This window comes from Alligator sinensis, unplaced genomic scaffold (assembly GCF_000455745.1).
Source record: "Alligator sinensis unplaced genomic scaffold, ASM45574v1 scaffold347_1, whole genome shotgun sequence".
Lineage (NCBI taxonomy): Eukaryota > Metazoa > Chordata > Crocodylia > Alligatoridae > Alligator > Alligator sinensis.
The window spans coordinates 3,302,613-3,322,279 of NW_005841922.1; the positions used below are offsets into that span (position 1 = coordinate 3,302,613).

The following is a 19,667-nucleotide window of genomic DNA, read 5'->3' on the forward strand; positions in this document are numbered from 1 at the left end:
GTGCGCTTCGGCACCAGAATTATCCCCGCCAAGTTGCAGAGCATTGCACGGGAGTGTTTCCTGTTGTAGAGGGAAACTCCCGGTGCAGGGATGAGTTTCCCGCCTTTTCTGCAGCTTCTTTTGCAGGGTGCATTGCTCATGTTGCAAGAGGAATGCACGGTGCAAAAGAGTTCCCGCCACCGGTATGCAAATTCGTTCCCCGTGATTGGCTAGTCTTAAATTATTCCCACGTGGAGGCTAACGATTGGCCTGTTAGCCGTATAAGAGGCTTGAGCAGTTTCCGCCCAAGCCGAAGAGGACTCCACATCCATCTCATGGGGACTCTGGGTACACGGCAGGGTAATAGAAACCCTGTGTGAGATCCAGAGGAGCGTGGCGGCCTGATCCACCGCCCACCTCTTCCCGTCTTCGAGCGCGACTTTTATAAGACGTATCTACGATTTCTATTTTGGTGGCTCGTTCACCCAGAGCATCCGGAGCTCTGCACCCTGAAGCCAGGCAACCTCCCCGAGACCGTCTGTGTTGTCTGTCTGTAACCGCAACTTAATCAAGCTTTCCAGCCTACACCACTGCCATCTCGGTGTAAGTAAACAATCTTTTAAACTACCGCTAAGCGTTTGTGCCTAATTCCAGCTCGATGGCCTTCCCTCTCCAACCCAGCGTGCCCGGGCTGCTGGCCACAGCCCGCGTGCAGCACGAAAAAGGGCTCGGGTCGCTCCCAGCCCGCACAAAGCCCAATCTAGCAAATCACTTGAGCAAGTGCTTATGGAAATAATAGAAATGTATGGCCACCAACGACCACAAGTGAAGATCTCATCTAAGGCTCCTGCACTGAGGCAGAATCAAGTACTTAAACCTGACAGATTTTTGGCTGTCCTTGAAAATGTCCAAGAAGGAGATTCTACTACATATGGAGGTAGCCTCTTCTAGTGTTTCACCAGTTGAGCAATTAGGAATTTTGTTTGGAATACCCAACCTAAATTTGTTGCAAATGAATCTGATTACTTTTTGTTCTTCTTGATCTGGAGAATAATTGATCACCATTTTGTTTATAACAATCTTTTAAATAGTGGAAACTTGTTATCATGTACCCTCATCCCTTTCAACTTTTTTCTTTCCTAAATGTTTCCTTCAACATTTCCTCATAGGTCAGATGGTCAAAGGGAGCAGGGCGGGGCAGGGCGGGGCAGGGTGGGGCTGGAGCTGGCACTAAGGTAATGTTTGACAGCCCAGAGATTGCAAGTTCAAAGCCACAGCATAAGCACTCAGCATGGCTCTGTCAGATTCCAATGAATCTGCAAATTCTACTAAATACCTTGTCACAAGGACCTGAAAAAGGAAAAGAAGATGGTCTAAGCCTTTTATCATTCTTCCTGCTTTCCTCTGAACTCTCTGCAATTTTTCTACTTCTTTCTTTGAGTGGAATGCCCAAACATTGATTGGGCAATCTGGCCAAGGCCTCACTTGTGCTAAGTTGAGTAGTAGTACAGCAGCTTCCTGCATTTAACACAAAGCGCTCCCATTAATATATCATTTTGGTAGGAGCATAGTAGCACTAATGAGATTTACCATTTTAGTAGAAGCACAGTAGCACTAATGCTAATTTAGTTTGCAATCCACTTCAGCCATCAAATCCTTCTCAGGCATACTAGCTAATGCCTATATAGCTAGACATTCCCTGTTTTGCATTTTTGCATTTGATTTTTCTTCCTAAGTATAGTATTTTGCACTTATCATTAGTGAATTACCTCTTTTGAATTCAATGATGTTTTAATTTTTCAAATTAATTTTGAATTTTGAATTCATCCTCTAAAGAGGAGGCAACTCCTCCCGACTCAGGATCATCTACACATTTTATAATCAGACCTTTCATTAACAATAATTTTGAATAGAACTATGTCCAAGACAGACCACCTGGAAGACCCTGCTTGAAATTCTCTCTCAGTTTCATAATGATATATTAATAATTATTTAAGTAAGGTAGTTATATACCAGCTTTATTGTGCTTCCAATAAGAAAATAATATCTTGCTTATGAGGATGTAATGTGGGGACATTGAAAAAATCCTTACAAGACTAGTTATTTTATGTCTATAACTCCTCTTTATCCACTAGGTCATTTACCCTATCAAAAAAGAAAATTAGATGTTTGACATAATCTGTTCTCTACAAACTCATGTTGGTTGTTTTTATCACCTTATTATCTTTGAGGTACTTTGCTTATTTAATAACTTTCTCCACAATCTTCCTAGGGAGCAAGGTTAGGTTTATCTTTTTCTGAGTCCCTTTTCCCCTTTTTGAATGATATGGACTATGTTTGCCTGCCTCTAGTCCTTTGGGATCTCCCTTGTCCTTCACAAGTTCTTGAAGATAATTGTCAATTGTTCAGAGATTGCTCCAGTTAGTTCCTTAAGTGCTCTAGGGTGAATTTTATTAAGCCCAGACAATTTGAATACATTTTTCTTATCTGAATATTCTTTAACCTGTTCTTTTCCCTATTCTGGCCTGCAAATGTAAACTCATATTTAGCCACACTTAAAGTGAATCACAGGCTTAAATGTGTTGTTGGATTTGGGCTTAAACCTGCAGCCAGCATGCCCATAAAAAGTGAGCCAACCAACGTATCATAACAGTTTTGTATATATTTCCGTAAAATATATATATTTTTAAGTATTTGAAAGAAATGTCCCAGTGTACATGGCTCCGGCCCAATGAAGTCAATGAGACTCCTTCCATTGACCTTAAGGTGTCATTGAGTTAAGTCTTTCCTACATAGTTTCATTGTTTCAAAAACTGTCTTCCTTTTCAACATCACTATTTTATTGAACCTTCTTTGTGTTAGAAGAGCAACTATATCTGAAAGTGGTAGGGCTAACACTGTGTATTTTATGTAAAATGCAATTTTTTGGAATGGTATAAAAATGATAGCAATAAATGAAAAAAACCCAGCAAGAATGAAGTTTAGCCTCTATTATTGTTGTTATATTGTACAGTCAATAGGCACAACACCATCTACTGCACAAAAGTAAAAGCCATTTCTGTATCAAGGGGTTTATAGTACAAATCCCTTATCATGCAAAGACTAAATTTTAAGTATGTAAAAAGTCCTAATTAAGTCAACATAGCTTTTGCAGGACTAGGGTCCAACTGACAGAGATGACAAAACATTATGGATAACCCAAAATCTTAATGGAGGTGTTTTATTTTCTGCTAATTGTAGATCATAAAACCATAGAAAATTAGGGTTGGAAGGGAACTCAGGAGGTCATCTAGTCCACCTCTGCTCAAAGCAGGATCATCCTCAAATAGATCATCACAGCCAAGGCTTTGTCTACCTGGGTCTTAAACCCTCCAGGGATGGAGATTCCACAACCTCTCTGGGTAACCTGCTCCAGTGCTTTACTACCCTCTTAGTGAGAAAGTTCTTCCTAATATCCAACCTAAACTTCCCTTGCTACAACTTAAGGCCATTGCTCCTTGTTCTGCCATCTGCCACAACTGAGAACAGTCTAGCTCCATCCTTTTTGGAATCCCCCTTCAGGTAGTTGAAGGCTGCTATTAAATCCTCCCTCCATCTTTTCTTCTCCAGACTAAATAAGCCCAGTTCCCTCAGCCTCTCCTCAGAAGTCATGTTCCCTAGCTCCCTAACCATTTTTGTTGCACTCTGCAGGGCTCTCTCCAATTTGTCCACATCTTTTCTGTAGAGGGGGAAGGGCCCTAAACTGGACACAGTAGTCCAGATGTGGCCTCACCAGTGCTGAATAGAGCAGAATAATCACTCCCCTTGACCTGCTGTCAATACTCCTACCAATGCAGCTCAGTATGCCATTAGCCTTCTTTGCAGCAAGGGCACACTGCTGGCTCACATTCATCTTATTGTCCACTGTAACCCCCAGGTCCTCTTCTGCAGAGCTGCTGTTTAGCCAGTCAGTTCCCGGCCTGTTGCGGTGCAAGGGATTCTTCTGTGCTAAGTGCAGGACTTTGCACTTCTCCTTATTGAACCTCATGAGATTTTAGATGAAGGCATTATTGCTTTTTAAGAGAAACTTTAGTAAGAAATAGGTAGTGATACAGAGAACTGGGATGGAGGAGCTAATTCCACGCAGAAAGGGCAGTAGTAGCACAGGGATAGGAGTCACAGCAGGGGGATGCAAGGAGACGTTGGAACTGGTATCGTTCAAGAAAATAATTGTTACAAGTCAAGGGCTTCAATGTTGACAGTGATGGAACTGTGAAAGGCTTTTGAAGGCAAAGATGAAAAATGAAATCCCTGTTCAGCCCTCGTCTCCTCTAGGACTGCCAAGTGGAGCATCTGTCAACCTTCACTTTGATAGCATTTTTTTTGTGATACAAGTAAATGGCATGATTCTTTTATTTCTGCTCATGTAAGTGTTATCTACCTCCTGTGGTTAATTTCATTATCTGGAGCTACCATTACTTTTAACTTACGTTGGTCATGCCAAGTGCACATTCTTTCAAAAAAAGAAAACAACAAAAAACAAGCATTATTGCTCAGGAAAAAGAATATGAAAATTCCACATAGTCTGTCTCCCGCTCCTCACTCAAGCAGTATGAACAATTGTGCAAAACCATTTCTTCATTCAAGGAGTTCTAATGAAACAGGCAGAGCAGTTGCTTGACAGCTGTACATTTTCTTATTCATGTGTTAGCTTAAAATTCCCCATGGTATCAACTTTCATTTCAAGATGCATTGAGAATGAAAGACAGCCACTGTGCCAACTGCTGAAAAGTAAAACATCCTGAACAGGCATGAACAGAAAACATGAAACTTTCTATTGAACCTCTCTAAAAATAAAAGCAGTTCCTGTCCTTTCTATTTGTTATGCATCAGACAGGAACAATAATTCTAAGAATGATGCTCCGAGTATGCATTAACGTTTCACATGCAAACGTCCCTGATTATGGGGTCACTGCAGCAGCTGACAAAATTTGCTATCTACCTAGCCATTATTTTAGCCATGTATTTTCCAAAGCTCTTTGCAGCCCTAACCAAGATCATTATATTGGGAACTTCACAAAACATAGTTTCAGTCCCAAAAAACTTTACATTTCAAATATACAAGACAGACAAAGAAAGCATTTGTATCATCCCCTTGTAAGCAGGCTGTTTAGTCTGCTGGCTCTGGCAGGCAGGTTTGCTCCCTGAGGAGTTCCTAATTCACCCTTCCCAATTCAAACACAGTCTTTAAACTGCAAACAAATAGGCAGAGAAGCAAACAGAACCAAGTCCTGATGCCTGCTCAAGGGCATTTGGAGGGGAACTCCTGGCTCGGGCCCACAGCACAGCAGCCTGGTCCCACCTCCCTGTAGCAAGCGCTCTACTGACAGCTGACTCCTTCCCTCCAAACTGTCCCCTCACCATTTCTTTCTCCTCTTCTCTCTGCATTTTTGAGGTCCCAGTGAGTCACTCCCTTACCAGTAGCTCCCCCAAGGCTGAAGCTACTCAATAGAGCTGGCTATCCCCTCTGAAGGTGACAGACCACCTTATTACACCCCCACTTATGATGGAGAATTGAAGCACGGGAAGATAAAGGGCTAGAGCCAGGTTACTTCCACAGGTGCCTATACTTAGGTGTAGCAATGCTTAAAATATAGGTGCCTTGCTCCAAAGAAGTGATCCAATTTGATCAGGGTTAAGTACTAGGACATCTCTACAGTCAAGGGAGAAACTTAAGTACTTTTGGAGAGTGATCGAGAAAGGCTGGAGGCTAAGAATAAGAACCAGGAAACACAGGAGTGCAGCCCTCTCAGGAACTCGGGTACCTAAACCAGGCTCTGCTCTTCCTTTAAAATGTTTTTTCCTGTTTCTGAGTGCAGCCACTTCTTTGGTGCAATGGTAATAGTGCCCACTTTCATATAACATCCTCATTATTAGAGCACTTGGCCAGGAGTGGAGGATTCTGTTCAGGCCCTCCGCAGCCTGAGGGAATGAAATTAGACCCGCGCAGCAAGAGGGAATGTGCCTCTGTAACCTACTGGGTAGGGAACTATCATGAGATGGTTGAAACCTGGGCTTTGCTATTCTTGCTTGTTCTCCTGCTGGACACATGACTTACTTTCTTGGCTGCTCAGATTCAACAGTATAGGTGAAGGTGCCAGGCTGGAGGTAATATATTTTCTGGAGAGGTGGGAAATGTGGGTTGGAATTGTGTTACACTGAGATGGAGCCCAAAACCCAGATCTTCTGTTTTCTGGATGTATTCCCTAATCTGTTGGCTATAATGCAAAAGGGAGGTAACCATTAGGGGTGTGCGAAGCTTCGGTCCCTGATTCGATTCGGTGGAGATTCAGCCCGATTCAGTGGCCGAATCTTCAAATCCAAATCAAATCAAGGACCCTTTAATCTCTCTGAATCGATCTGGAATTCTTTTAATTGATTCAGACAGATTCGGTGATTCAGACGTAGATACAGCTTTAAATGCTTTTTCTACATCCCTCTAGGTAGCAGGGGCTCTGAACGCTGTGGTGCTGGGGCAGATGCAGGATTCCCACAGTAGCATGGGGGGGAGGGGCCCACAAGCTCCCCAACAGTGGACTGGAAGCACTTCCAGTCCACTTCTGGGTTTGCTGCAGAGCATGCTGAAGAGCCCCCCTGCACTCCTGTGCGATGCTCCATGTGCCCCAGCACTGCAGCGTTCATGAGTCGGGCCTGCTACCTCAAGGTATGTAGAACAAACTTTTAAAGCTGTGCCTGTGTCTGAATTGCTGATTCACCGAATCAACATCGAGTGTTCAGATTTGGCCAAATCGAATCGGGGACAGTGATCCGAATCAATGGATTGAATCACTGTCCCCGATTCAGGCTGAATCCGAATCTGAATCAAATAGTGTTCACACAGCTCTAGTAACCATCGCTGACAATGCTGGTACTTTGGAGCTAAACTTAATGTCAAAGCAAATAGAAGCAGAAAAACAAACAAAGCAGACATCAAAAAAGGACAAAATAGAAAAAAAAAGACGGAAGCAAATTGTATTTGAAATCTGAACCTGTAGTTTCTATTTAATTTTGTACCAATGACAATTGAACACTATTCTTCAGTATCTATTTCCTAACTTTACAGAATATATCTATGCAGATCTTCTTTGATACACAGGCATGTTTCAGCAGAAATATGAGATCTGTCACAGGTTAGTTTTGTAATGCCAATCTTCCAGGATTACAGGAAGAAGCATGATTCCAGTGGGGACTGACTAAACAGAAAGTTATTTATCTGAGTATTTTCCTCTTTAGCCTTTATTCCATTAGTTCAGAACAGTTCTTACACTAAATACAAAGAAACCAAATTCTCCAAGAAAACAGTAGATTTAGATCAATTTAACTCTGCCCACCCCTAAAGAAGATAAAGTAAATTGAATGCTGCTGGGTGTCTCACCTTCACAAACAGGTAGATTTAATGCCAAGTGAGAAATGTTTTATCCTGGTTTAATTACATCCATCATAGCACCACTTGTTTGCCAATTTAAAAAACAATTACCAGGTGAAAATACATAAGATTTCCTTTATTTTTTCTGTAGATATGTCTCCATTCTCACTTCCTTTTTAGATAATGCTGAAGAAACTAACTCTATGCCTAGTATTAAGAGAAAGTGTCTCTGATGGTGTCACCTCTCTGGGCTAATCTTGAGATTTTTGAGCACCAAACTGAAGGGGGAATCTCAGTTTTCTTACATAAGAAGAAAGGCAGAAGAAAAGTAAATACCTGAATTACTGGACAATTATCCACTCCTATGGTCTGTTGGTTTTGTCACAGGTTACCCATATAGTGTCCGAAATCTGTGGAGCACTGTGATGTCATAGAATGATGGCATTTTTAGACATACAGAAAACTAGAACTCTTGGTTCCAAAATGATACCTTTTATTAAACCAACTGGGAAATGGTAAGAAAATTGTCCTTTTCTGCAAGCTTTCGGGATCAACGTCCCTTCGTCAGGCTCTGGGAAAAGTGTAGATGGTAGTTTAAGAGCAGTCGCAGGTGAAAACTTCGCTGTTTCATACCTGCATGACTGTGACTTGCCACTAGAGGACTGGCAAGCAGTGGTGTAGACAGCAGCCAAGTCTCTATTTCCCTCCTGTTGTGGGAGAGGAGTGGAGAGGTTGGCATGTAGCTCTGAGGCAGAGAAACCAGCATGGGCTTCCCTCCCTCCACAGCCAGACTGGAGACTGGGAGGACAGAAATCCTGAAAAAACTATTTGAAGGGGGGTGGGGGAAGGGGTCATGTAAAGAGAAAGGAGTGAACAATATAAAGAAAATAAAGGACTAAAATCTTGCATGTGTCTCAGTGAATTGAGATTGGTTTACAGGGCGGGGAGCTCGGTTAAGAGCAGCAGATGGGGGGGGGGTCCTGCTGGCTGGGATGGGGGAGCTTTCCTGGCCTGAGGGACCGGGGAGGAATAGCCAGGGCACAAGGCTGAGAACCAATATGATCGTTGCATGACACAGAGCATATAGCAGGGCAAAGCTGAGGAACAGTGGGTTTGCTGGACCAGGGGAACTGAGACACAAGGAACTGGCTGGCCAGCAGTGGTGGGGGTGGCTGGTGTGGGTAAGAGGAGGTACAACCAAAGATGGAGACCCCTCAATATCAGCTCACCTTGGTCTGCATAAGTTCTTAAGGTTATGTAAAACATTTTTTTTGTAATTATTTAAAGCATTTTGGTTCTATAGAAATCATCAAAAACTTAGGGTTGGAAGGGAACTCAGAAAGTCCTCTACTTCAACCCCCTGCTCAAAGCAGAACGGTCCCCAACTAGATCATCCCAGCCAAGGCTTTCTCTCCCCACGTCTTAAAAACCAAACAGGATGGAGATTTCACAACTTCTCTGCGTAATCCCTTCTGGGTTTACTACCCTTCTAGTGAGAAAGTTTTTCCTAGTATCTAACCTAGACTTCCCTTGCTGCAACTTGAGACCACTGCTTCTTGTTCTGTTATCTGCCACCACTGAGAACAGTCCAGCTCCATCCTCTTTTGAACCCCCCCTTCAGGTAGTTGAAGGCTGCTATTAAATCCCCTCTCAGTCTTCTCTTCTCCAAAATAAATAAGCCAGAGTTCCCTCAGGCTCTCCTCAGAAGTCATGTGTCCCAGCTCCCTAGCTATGTTTGTTGCCCTCCACTGAGCTCTCTCCAATTTTTCCACGTCCTTTCTATAGCAGGGGGCTCAAAACTGGACACAGTACTCCAAATGTGGCCTCACCAGTGCTGAATAAAGCAGAATAATCACTTCCCTCGATTTGCTGGCAGTGCTCCTACCAATGCAGCCCAGTATGCCATTAGTCTTCATTACAACAAAGGCACACTGCTGGCTCATATTCACCTTATTGTCCACTGTAGCCCCCAAGTCCTTTTCTGCAGAGTAGCTGCTTAGCCAGTCAACCCCCACCCAACCTGTAGTGGTGCATGGGATTGTTCTGTCCTAAGTGCAGGACTTAGAATTTGTCTTTATTGAACCTCATGAGATTTCTTTTGGTCCATCCTCCAATCTGTCAAGGTCTCTCTGAATCCTAGCCCTACCCTCCAGTGTATCTAGTACTCTTCTTAGCTTGGTGTCATCTGCAAACTTGCTGAGGGTGCACTTTATACCATCTTCCAGGTCATTAATGAAGATATTGAACAAAATCAGCCCCAGGACCGATCTCTGGGGCACTCCACTTGATACTGGCTGCCAACTAGAAATCAAGCCATTGATTACTACCCTTCGAGCCCAATGCTCCAGCCAGTTTTCTATCCACCTTACAATCCATTCATCTAACCCTTACTTCCTTAGCTTGATGGTGAGAATATTGTGGGAAATTCTATCAAAAGCCTTGCTAAAGTCAAGGTATATCACATCCATTGCCCTGTCTCCATCCAGAGAGCCAGTCATCTCATCATAGACGGCAATCAGGTTGGTCAGACATGACTTGCTTCTGGTGAATCCATGTCGACTGTTCCTAATCACCTTCTTCTCCTCCAAGTGCTTAGAAATGGATTCCTTGAGGATTTTCTCCATGATTTTTCCTGGGACTGAGGTGAGGCTGACTGGTCTGTAGTTCCCTGAATCCTCTTTCTCCCTCAGTCTGGCTTCCCAGGGGATCTTGCCCATCAGTTCCCTGAGTGAGCTGATGTCTGCTTTTCTGAAGTCCTGGGTCCTTACCATGGTTTGAATTGAGGCAGCTCAGGGGGCTGAGTTCCCCCAATAAGAGACAACAGGCCCCCTGTAAGACTTGAAAATCATAACTTGTGGGTCCTTACCATGGTTTGAATTGAGGCAGCTCAGGGGGCTGAGTTCCCCCAATAAGAGACAACAGGCCCCCTGTAAGACTTGAAAATCATAACTTGGGGGGGGGGGGGGTCTCAAATTTTATTAGGGCATTGCGATGGGCAACCCAATTTTTTTTTTTTTTATTTTTTTATTTTTTTTTTTACAGATTCCCCCAGGAGTCAAAGTGTAATTCAAACCCTGGTCCTTACTCTGTTGCTCTCCTTCCTTACTTCCTTTCCTCAGGATCCTGAACTCAATCATGTCATGGTCACTGCTGCCCAAGTTGTCATCTACTTCTACATTCCCCACCAATTCTTCCTTGTCTGTGAGCAGCAGATCAAGAAGAACATGGCCCCTATGTGATAAGGATGAATTATAAGGTATCTTAAAAGCATATTGTATAGCATATATGCATGTAGTCTGCATTAGGTTAAACAAGACAAAATATTGCTCTCCCCAAGTCCCATTAGCACTGCTCACAAGTGGATATTTGGAACAGACTCTGTCTTCAGATTACAATAGATGTATACATGTGCATAACAAAAGGGAGTGGATGTCATTTTTCATAAATGGGTAGAAATTTCAGAATATGATCTTTATATTTGGTCTCTGGATTTGGCTTATGCACTTAGCACTGACAATGACTTAGTTTTTTGTGTTTTTGTAAAGGAAAACACTCTTTCATACAATATCTAATCAGTCTTATTTTCTTTGTTAAAACGTATTTCTAGACTATTGCTCATTCCGTATCCATCTTCAATACTTTGTTTGTTAGATGAGAGTATGGCAGAAGGTGCTATTTTAAGAGCCTCATTTGTAGCTGTCAGGCATTATAAAACTCAGTAAATACGATGAAAATGCTACTGACAGAAAAGAGATCTAAAGTCAGATTGAAATAGTGGTCTTTGAGTTTAACTCCTCTAAACAGTTTTCTTTTTTTCCTTGGAGGAAGGAACAATTTATGATGGTAATTGGCTTTGGATAGGTTTTGGATAGTTCCTGGTCACTAACTGCATTCGTGCTATCACTGAAAAGCAAATTTAATTGTAATAAGTAATGCAAACAGCATCTAGCAATGTTGCTCTTTATTTTAAGGTGAGCCACATGGCAGAACTGTGGTGGGTTTATTTAGTAGAATCTCTTCTCTTCTTTTGGAACTGGCTTCATTATAATTCCACCTACTTCAAGTCTTCTATATACTCTAAAAGTAGTATACAGAATCAACCCCATAGTGCATGCAACATCTGTATATTAAAGAAACTCTAACTCCAACCAGCATCCATATGTTCTTAAAAACAGCAATTTTTGCTGACATAAATAAAAAAAAATCATGTGCAGTTGTACCCCGGGCAGTACTCCAAGAGGTATCCCCTCTCCAACTGAAGGGATCAAAGCAGGTGCACAAGCGCTGTCGGAGGTGTAGGGACTCTCCTCCCCCTATAGAGTAGAGCCAGACCACTAATGGGGACTTAACCATATACCTTTTAATGAGAGAACAGTACTGGGAACATAACCAGTATAAACCAGGGGGTATAGGGGACAACACTACAACGCCCCGAGGGAGCAGGATTCAACAAAGGTTAGACACTTACAATCATAGACATATTTATCCAGTTGACAAAAGACAGGGTTAACCAAAATATAGAACACAAACAGCAGAACAAACCATACTGGTTGGTGAAATGTAAAAGGCGCAAAATACAAAATGTCAAATGACAAAGAATATAGGGCCTAGGTACCTGGAGGGGGGAGAAAGGGGAAAAACACAATGGCCCCTTTCCACTGCAAGAATTTCTCCCTGTTAGCTCACTCACCCAAAGTCACCCCAGTTGGGACTTGAACTCAGGATCTCCCAAGTAGTAGGCAGAAACTCTACGACACACCTACCAGTGCTGATACCATGCTAAGCTGCTAGGGGTCTTGGCCTTCCAGGAGCCCTGGCCTCATGTCGAGCTGCCTGGCCTCTTATTGGAGGAGCTGGAAGCAGAGCTGGGAACCTCTCAAGTTGCTGCTCAGATCCTTGCTGGAGCTGGGGAGCCTCTCCTGCCGGCCGCATGCCGCACTGCTGAGGACCCAAGTGCTGCCTGCAGGTCCCACTCCTTCAGGCTCTTCTGGTGCAACTGCTCCTGCCCCGCTGGCCCAGCTCTTGCCAGCTCCTTCCTTGTGGTCCCTCACTGGTCTCCCCTGAGTCAGCTGCGCTGCCCCTTTTATCCCCCTCCAGGTGACCCAATGGGCCAATCAGGGGACATGGAGGGTGAATCTCTGGGGCCTGATTGGTGATGAAAGGGAATCCTAAGTCCTCCAATCATCTTTTACCGCTTCAAAGCCCCTAGGCAAAATCATTACCAGATTGGTGAGGAAAGGGAATCCCAAGTCCTCCATCTTTTACCCTTTCAAAACCCCTGGGCTAAGTCACTGCCAGCTAACCCATCACACAGATAATTTTCTTTTACACAGCAACTATCTCTCTCTCATGAATCTGACTGTACAGACAACACGCACTAACTGGCATAACTTCATACCTGTGGTATAAATTGGAATCCACTGGTACAATTCATTCTTGTAGGGAACTGTGTCAAACTCACTGCATTGCATCTGACGAAAGGTTGGCATGCCTCCCTGACAAGGGCTAATGTTACACATGCGATAGCGTTTCCTTTCTCCCGTGCAGTACTTTCCTCCAAACTGTGGCCTAGAAGTGAAATATGAAGTTTTGAAGTGTTAGGGTCTGTTTGAATGTGAGATTTATTTTAACTTTGCATTTGCTTGTCACATCAACTGGACAGTAACATCTTTTAGATTCTGACAGGGTAAGCAGATAAATCCAAGTAGATGTGGGGCTCAGTACATTCACAACAAAGTAATGAACTTTGTAGTCAGTAGGAATGAAATGCACTCAGCACTTCACAAGTACCCACCTCTGATACTGTTGAGCTCATGAACTCATATGTATTGTTCGCTGTTTAACCAGAAGAATTAAGTGACTGAGTCTAAATCTTACCAACTTTGAATCAGAGTTCAAACTGGACAGATGAAATACTTCATGGGGTGAGAAACTGTTTTGTAGCTGAAACTAGTGTAACTGTTTCATTTCTTTGCTTCATTCTGCAATATCTGAAGCCAAACTGCAGTAATTTACTTCCTGTTCCATTCAAGGGTAAATTACTGTAATTTAGATTGACTTACTGTGGGTTAGGAGTGGACAGATGAAATAGTTACATCAGATAAACTGATGTAAACTCACAAGCACTAAATCCATCCTATCATTAAATAGTGTAATTGTACATTTGTCCTGAAGATCCTAAGTTCCATTTAAAAATGGTCTCTGAAAAATCTCCTTTATGCCTATTTATCTAGATGCAATAGACCCAAAGCCAGAGTTTCTGAAGTTCCAAAAGAAACTGATGTAGGTTCAAATGTGAGTTGTGGCTACTGAATACCCCTGAGGAGTAGGCGAATATTCTCTACCTCCTTATAATTATTGAAAATATTTTTATTATTCAAAGTAGTATCGTTAAATCATGTTTCTGATATCTGCAGTAATCCTGGAGGTGAAGTATACCATTTTCTCTCTTTGCTGGAATTAAGTTCCATGGAAGACAAGAAAGACTGAAAACCAGGATAAAGATTAAAAAAGACCAGGCTGGTAAATTTTAGATAAAATTGTTTTTATGAGGAAGAATACGGCTGACTGATTAACCTGCTGCAGTAGTTGCTGATTATGTGGTGAGATATAAATAGGTCTCTACTTCCATAAATACCCCTTCAATAGCTTTAAGACCTTAAACAACACACAAAAAACACTGAACAAAATGGCAACAAATTGTGTGTCGGACTTACTCTGGGTTACTGCATTGTCTCTCTGAACTCTGAACTCCTGCTCCACATGTCCTTGTACAATGGGACCAGGAGGACCAAGTACCCCATCCGCCGTTAATTGCTTCTGGATTCTTGCCCACTGTAATACACTCACGGGTGAAGCACCACTAAGAAACAGCAAATACAGACGGTCAGAAAATTATCAGTGGAAAATACTACAGTGGGTTGAATGCTTGAGGAGAAAACTAATTAGCTGTGTATGCTAAGAAGCACTAAATAGCCTTAGAGATGGCCTGCCAGTGGTAATACTATCTCATCCTATAATGAACAATTTGTCATGTGATAATTCCTAAGGAGAATTCTACTCCAAATGATGGGTTATAATTACATACATACATACATACATATATTTTCAATGTATATACATGTTATATATATGTAATAAATATATATGCAATATATATATATTAAAAAAAAAAGTCTGATCACCTCTGAACCTTAGTTTTGCTAACAAAAACAAGACAAGTTCTTTTAATTTCTCTTCATAAGATTGTTTCTCTGCTCCTCTAACCATCCAGTGGTCCTTCTTTTTTTAAATCTGGTGACCAGGGCTGTACACAATATTCTAAATGGGGTCTTACCATTGACCTGAACAGGGATATGACTGCTTTCTTGTTTCTACTGAATATACTCTGCCCTGGAATTGCACTAGGTTTTTTCAAAGCTACATCATAATAGCTTTGAACCATAGTTGCTTATGGTCATCCTTTCATCAACAGTACACTGACATCCATCTTTTCCCTTCCTGTTTCCAGTACAAGAACTACTATTTTACAGCAAACTATTGCTGTTAGTCCCAAAGTGCATGACTTTGCACTCCATGCTATATTAATAAACAGTAACGGAAGTTATGCGTGGGTTATAGAAAGTTCTAGAAAAATTGGCCTGGTGTATCTTTTAAATACTGTGTTTCAGATTCTCAGCTGATGTAAATAAGCATAATTCCACCGATTTCAGAAAAGCTAAATTGCTTTTATGCCAGCTAAAGGTCTAATCTGATTATCAAAATACACAGACACAATTAGGGGACTCACTGTGCCACCTTAATGTATTTTTATGGACAAACATTACCATATTTTCTCACATACAACATGCTCTGAAACCCCCCCACACACAACTTGTTTTTGGAAGGCAGGATATAGAAAAAAAATATTTTTTGAGGCATAACCAGCTCTGTGACATAGAGTAACTGTTCCTGGGAACATAGTATGTCTAGGAAGTGTGGCATCAAGAACTTCTTGGTGCAAGCTGTCTCATCCAGACCATATCCTAAGATGCTACACTTCCTGGACACTGGGCATTTTTACATGTGCTGTGGGATGTGGCACCAGGTGCTTCAATTAGCCAGCCATGCTAATTAAGAGTACCCGCACATCACATGTGTCAGTGTCACCGTGTGTCCCCACGCTGAAAAAATGGCAGCAGGGCACTTTGAACTCAAGCTCATTGAACTCAGGGACTCATGGGACTCTTCAGCCTGGAGAAAAGAAGGTTCAGGGGGGACTTGGTGGCAGCCTATAACTGTACAAGGGGGGTGCAACAGGATCTGGGAGAACAGTTGTTCACCAGGGCTCCCCAAGGGATAACAAGATCTAATAGCCACAACCGTCTGGAAGGCCAGTTTAGACTACACATAAGGAAAAACTTTATGGTCTGAGTGTACAAGGTCTGGAACAGACTCCCCCCAGATGTTGTGCAAGCACCGACTCTGGACTCATTCAAATGGTATTTGGATGCTTCTCTTGCAGGGGTGATTTGACTCCAGCAGACTTCCTGCCTATGGCAGGGGGGCTGGACTCGATCTCGCAAGGTCCCTTCCAGCCCCTAATGTCTATGAATCTATGAATCTAAAGTGTGTTTTATTTCAAAGCATACTGCCACCATTTTTTCAGCATGGAGATGCACTGCAACGCTGATGCACATGTCATGAAAGGCTGCCAGAGCACATCAATTTCTGTGTTCCAGCAGACTCAATTAAGTGTCTGGACACTTACACACATGTGGTGAGTCTGTTCCAACGCACTGGAAATCCAGTGCATCAGAGCAGACTGAATTAATCGATTAATCAAGTCTGCTGGAGCATGTAATTGATGCGTCTGGTGCTGCCCCGGATACAGGTGCATAAGTAGTGCAGCACATGTCAGCACTGAGAAAATGGCAGGCAATGCACTTTAAACTAAAACACATTCTATGTGCTTTAGTTCAAAGCACACAACCGCCATTTTCTCAGCACTAACGTGTGTTGTGCCACTTATACACCTGCATTTCATGCAGCACCGGGTGCTTTTAATTAACACATATCACTAATAAAAAGAGTCCGGTGCTGAGTCAGCAGCACGTGTCAAAATGCCAAATGTGTTTTTAGGATGACTTACTCTATGGGTGTATCTACATGAGTCACATTAATGTGCATTAAACTATGTTAATGCGAATTGTGGGTGTGTATTAGGGCTGTGCGAAACAGCACTATTCTGTTTCGACTTGCCTTTCGACAGAACAGTGTTTCATTTTGAGTTTTGCTTAATTTTGAAAGCACTGTTCTGTTTTGTTTTGATGCTGTTTCGACATTTTGCCTATAGGCTATTCTGCACCCAGCGCTGGGAAGATCCTAGCCCCAGCCAGCAGCACCAGTCTCCAGTCATCCAGCAGGCAGATCGGGGGCCTGCACCCCTGGGAGCAGTCTCGCAAAGCCCCTGCAGCCCTCCTGGGGGGTGCAGGCAAGCCCCCAATCTGCCTGCTGGCTGGGGCCAGCGGCAGCACTGATCTTCCTGGCACAGGCTGCGCCAAGCAGGATTGGGGCAGGAACAGGTTCCCACATAAGCTGATTTGCCCTGGGCCCTGCACCCTCTTTGGGTCGACTCTGGCAGCAGCCCGCACCCAGTACCGGGTGCCAATCTTCCTGGTGCTGGGTGTGGGCTGCTGCCAGAGCTGACCCAAGGAGGGTGCAGAGCCTGGGGCAAATCAGCTCAGGCGGAGACCCGCCCCCCACCCAATCCCACGTGCCCTGAATGTAAAGAAGCTGCCGCTGCCACCACTCACTCCCCCCACACCAACCTGCTGGCACCACTGCTGATGGCGACAGCGGCTTCTTCATATCCAGGGCGTGTGGGATCGAGGCGGGGTCGGGTCCCTGCATGAGCTGATTTTCCCTGAGCCCGGCACTCTGCACCCTCCTCGAGTCGGCTCTGGCAGCAGCCCGCACCCAGCACCAGGAAGACTGGCACCCAGCACTGGGTGCGGGTTGCTGCCAGAGCCAACCCAAGGAGGGTGTGGGGTGGGGGCCCGGGGCAAATCAGCTCATGTGGAGAGCCACTCCTGCCCTGATCCCATGCACCCTGGATGCAAAGAAGCTGCCGCTGCCACCAGTGGCAGCACTGGGCAGTGGGTGGGGGTAGCGAGTGGCTGGACATGAAGATGGTGGCGGCGGTGCAAAGTCACCACAGCCACTCGGCCTGGCTCTGCAGGGCCCCCCAAAACACAGGGCCCAGGCCAGTCGCCCTGATTCACGCCCCCCTAGGGACAGCCCTGGCTCCCACAGCCCCAGGCAGCAGAACCAGCCTCCTGCGAGCCAGCGGGCAGATTGTGGGTTCACCCGCACCCCTGGGAGGGCTGCAGGGGCTGTGCCAGACTGCTCCCAGGGGTGCAGGTGAGCCCATGATCTACCTGCTGGATGACAGGAGGCCGGTGCTGCTGGCTGGGACTGGCACTGAAGCAAAGTAAGCCTGGCTTCAAAATTCGAAACATTTTGAATCTTTCAAAACGTTTCAAGTGCCCTTGCTTAATTTTGAACCTGTTTCAAAGGCTTTTGCTTCATTTTGATTTCACTGTTTCGAGCTTGAAACACATTGAAACATCTTTGAAACAAAACATTGGGCAAAATTTTGCACAGCTCTAGTGTGCATCTACACGTGAATGCCCTCAATGCACATTAATGTAGGCTAATCACGCCTACATTTGATACCGGCAAATGCAGGTATAAAGTTTAGGCCTGATTATTTAATACGCATTAACGCATCTTGTAGACACAACCTGGAACTAACTTTAGTGCAGGATCTGCCCTGCCACTAGGGGTGCCAGCCTAAGCCTCACCCCAGGGAATATCCAGCCCCTGATCTGGGGCCCTGCTCCCTAGCATCCCATTCCCCCACCCACAACCCCACACTCTGAGCTTGAAGACTCAAAATATTGTAAATATTGTAAATCGTTTTCCCCTTGTGTATAGTTTTTCCCTTACATATAGTTTCTGACTTGTAAGTGGGTTTTTTATTATTGGTGGGTGGGGAGGGTGGTGGAGGGGCTCTGTTGGTTGAGGGGGGAGGGATGGGGATGGGCATTGTGAGGGTAATAAAGTATTTTTTGTTTCACCCATGTGCATGTCACTGGTGCTGGGGCTTGACAGGGGATAGGGGGTGTGTGGACGGTGGGGCAGGTGGGCTGGAGTGGGGTGTGCAGGAGGAGGGGGTCAGCCAGGTCCTCCCACAACCAGTGCCCTGGGCCGTGCTGGTGGGTGCATGGCTGTCCTGGGGCCTGGATTGGGGGGAACCTCCTGGGGCCAGCAGGGCCAGCACCATGACCAGCAGGAGTGTGGGGCACTGGTCAGCACTGGCAGAGGCTGGGCTGGAGCAGCAGGGCACCGGGCATCGCTGGCAGGGGCAGGGACAGGGGCAGGAGTAGGGGCAGACGCTGGAGCAGCCCTGGTGCAGGCATGCAGGGTAGGCAAGGAGGGCACTGCTGCATGCTGCTCCTGAGCTGGATACGTGGCTTCTGGGCAGGGAAGGGGCTAGCCAGGGATCAGATTTTACCAGATGGCTGCTAGGTGCTGGCAGCTGGCTCTGGCTTCAACATGGCTGCCAAGAGCTGGAAGCCATGTGGCCAGAGATTGGAGCTCCCCACAATGGCCACAGGGACACATGGCAGGGCTGCAGAGACTTGGGACTAACTTTAGCCCCAAGTCCTGCAAGTGTAGACACCTGCCAAAAATCACTTAATGCGCATTAGCTTAATGCCTATTAAATTTAGTTGCACTTAAATGTACATGTAGATGTGCCCTATGTCACACAAAATTAGGCTCTAGGCCCCTTGAAGAGGCAGTAGTGAGATTTCATTGACATTAGGGCTGGAAGGGACGTTGTGAGATCATCAGGTCCAGCCCTCTGTCCAAAGAGCAGGAAAGTCAGCAGGGGCAGATGACCCCAGCAAGGTGAGCATCCAGGCATTTCTTGAACATACACAAAGTAGGTGCTTGCACCACTTATGGGGTGAGTCTATTCCAGACTCTAAAGACTTGGACGGTAAAGAACTTTTTCCTTATGTCCAGTCTAAAATGGTCTTCCAACAGTTTGTGACTGTTAGACCTTGTCTTCCCTTGGGGTGCCCTGGTGAACAGATGTTCTCCCAGTTCCTGGTGCACACTACTTATATACTTATAGGCTGCCACCAAGTCCCCACTGAGCCTTTTCTTCTCCAGGCCGAAGAGCCCCATGCCTCTCAGCCTCTCCTCATGAGGCCTGTTCTCTTGACCTCTGATC

General features: G+C 44.6%; 1 protein-coding gene across 1 annotated transcript in view; it reads right to left on the minus strand.

Moving 5' to 3' along the window:
* ADAMTS12 (ADAM metallopeptidase with thrombospondin type 1 motif 12) overlaps positions 1-19,667 on the minus strand; it is a 365,944-nt gene that overhangs the window by 105,170 nt on the left and 241,107 nt on the right. Inside the window, exons 11-12 of the mRNA XM_025198488.1 lie at positions 14,101-14,246; positions 12,783-12,952 (exon numbers count right to left, since the gene is read on the minus strand). Coding sequence (XP_025054273.1) covers positions 12,783-12,952; positions 14,101-14,246 — 316 coding nt within the window. The remainder of the gene's footprint in view (positions 1-12,782; positions 12,953-14,100; positions 14,247-19,667) is intronic.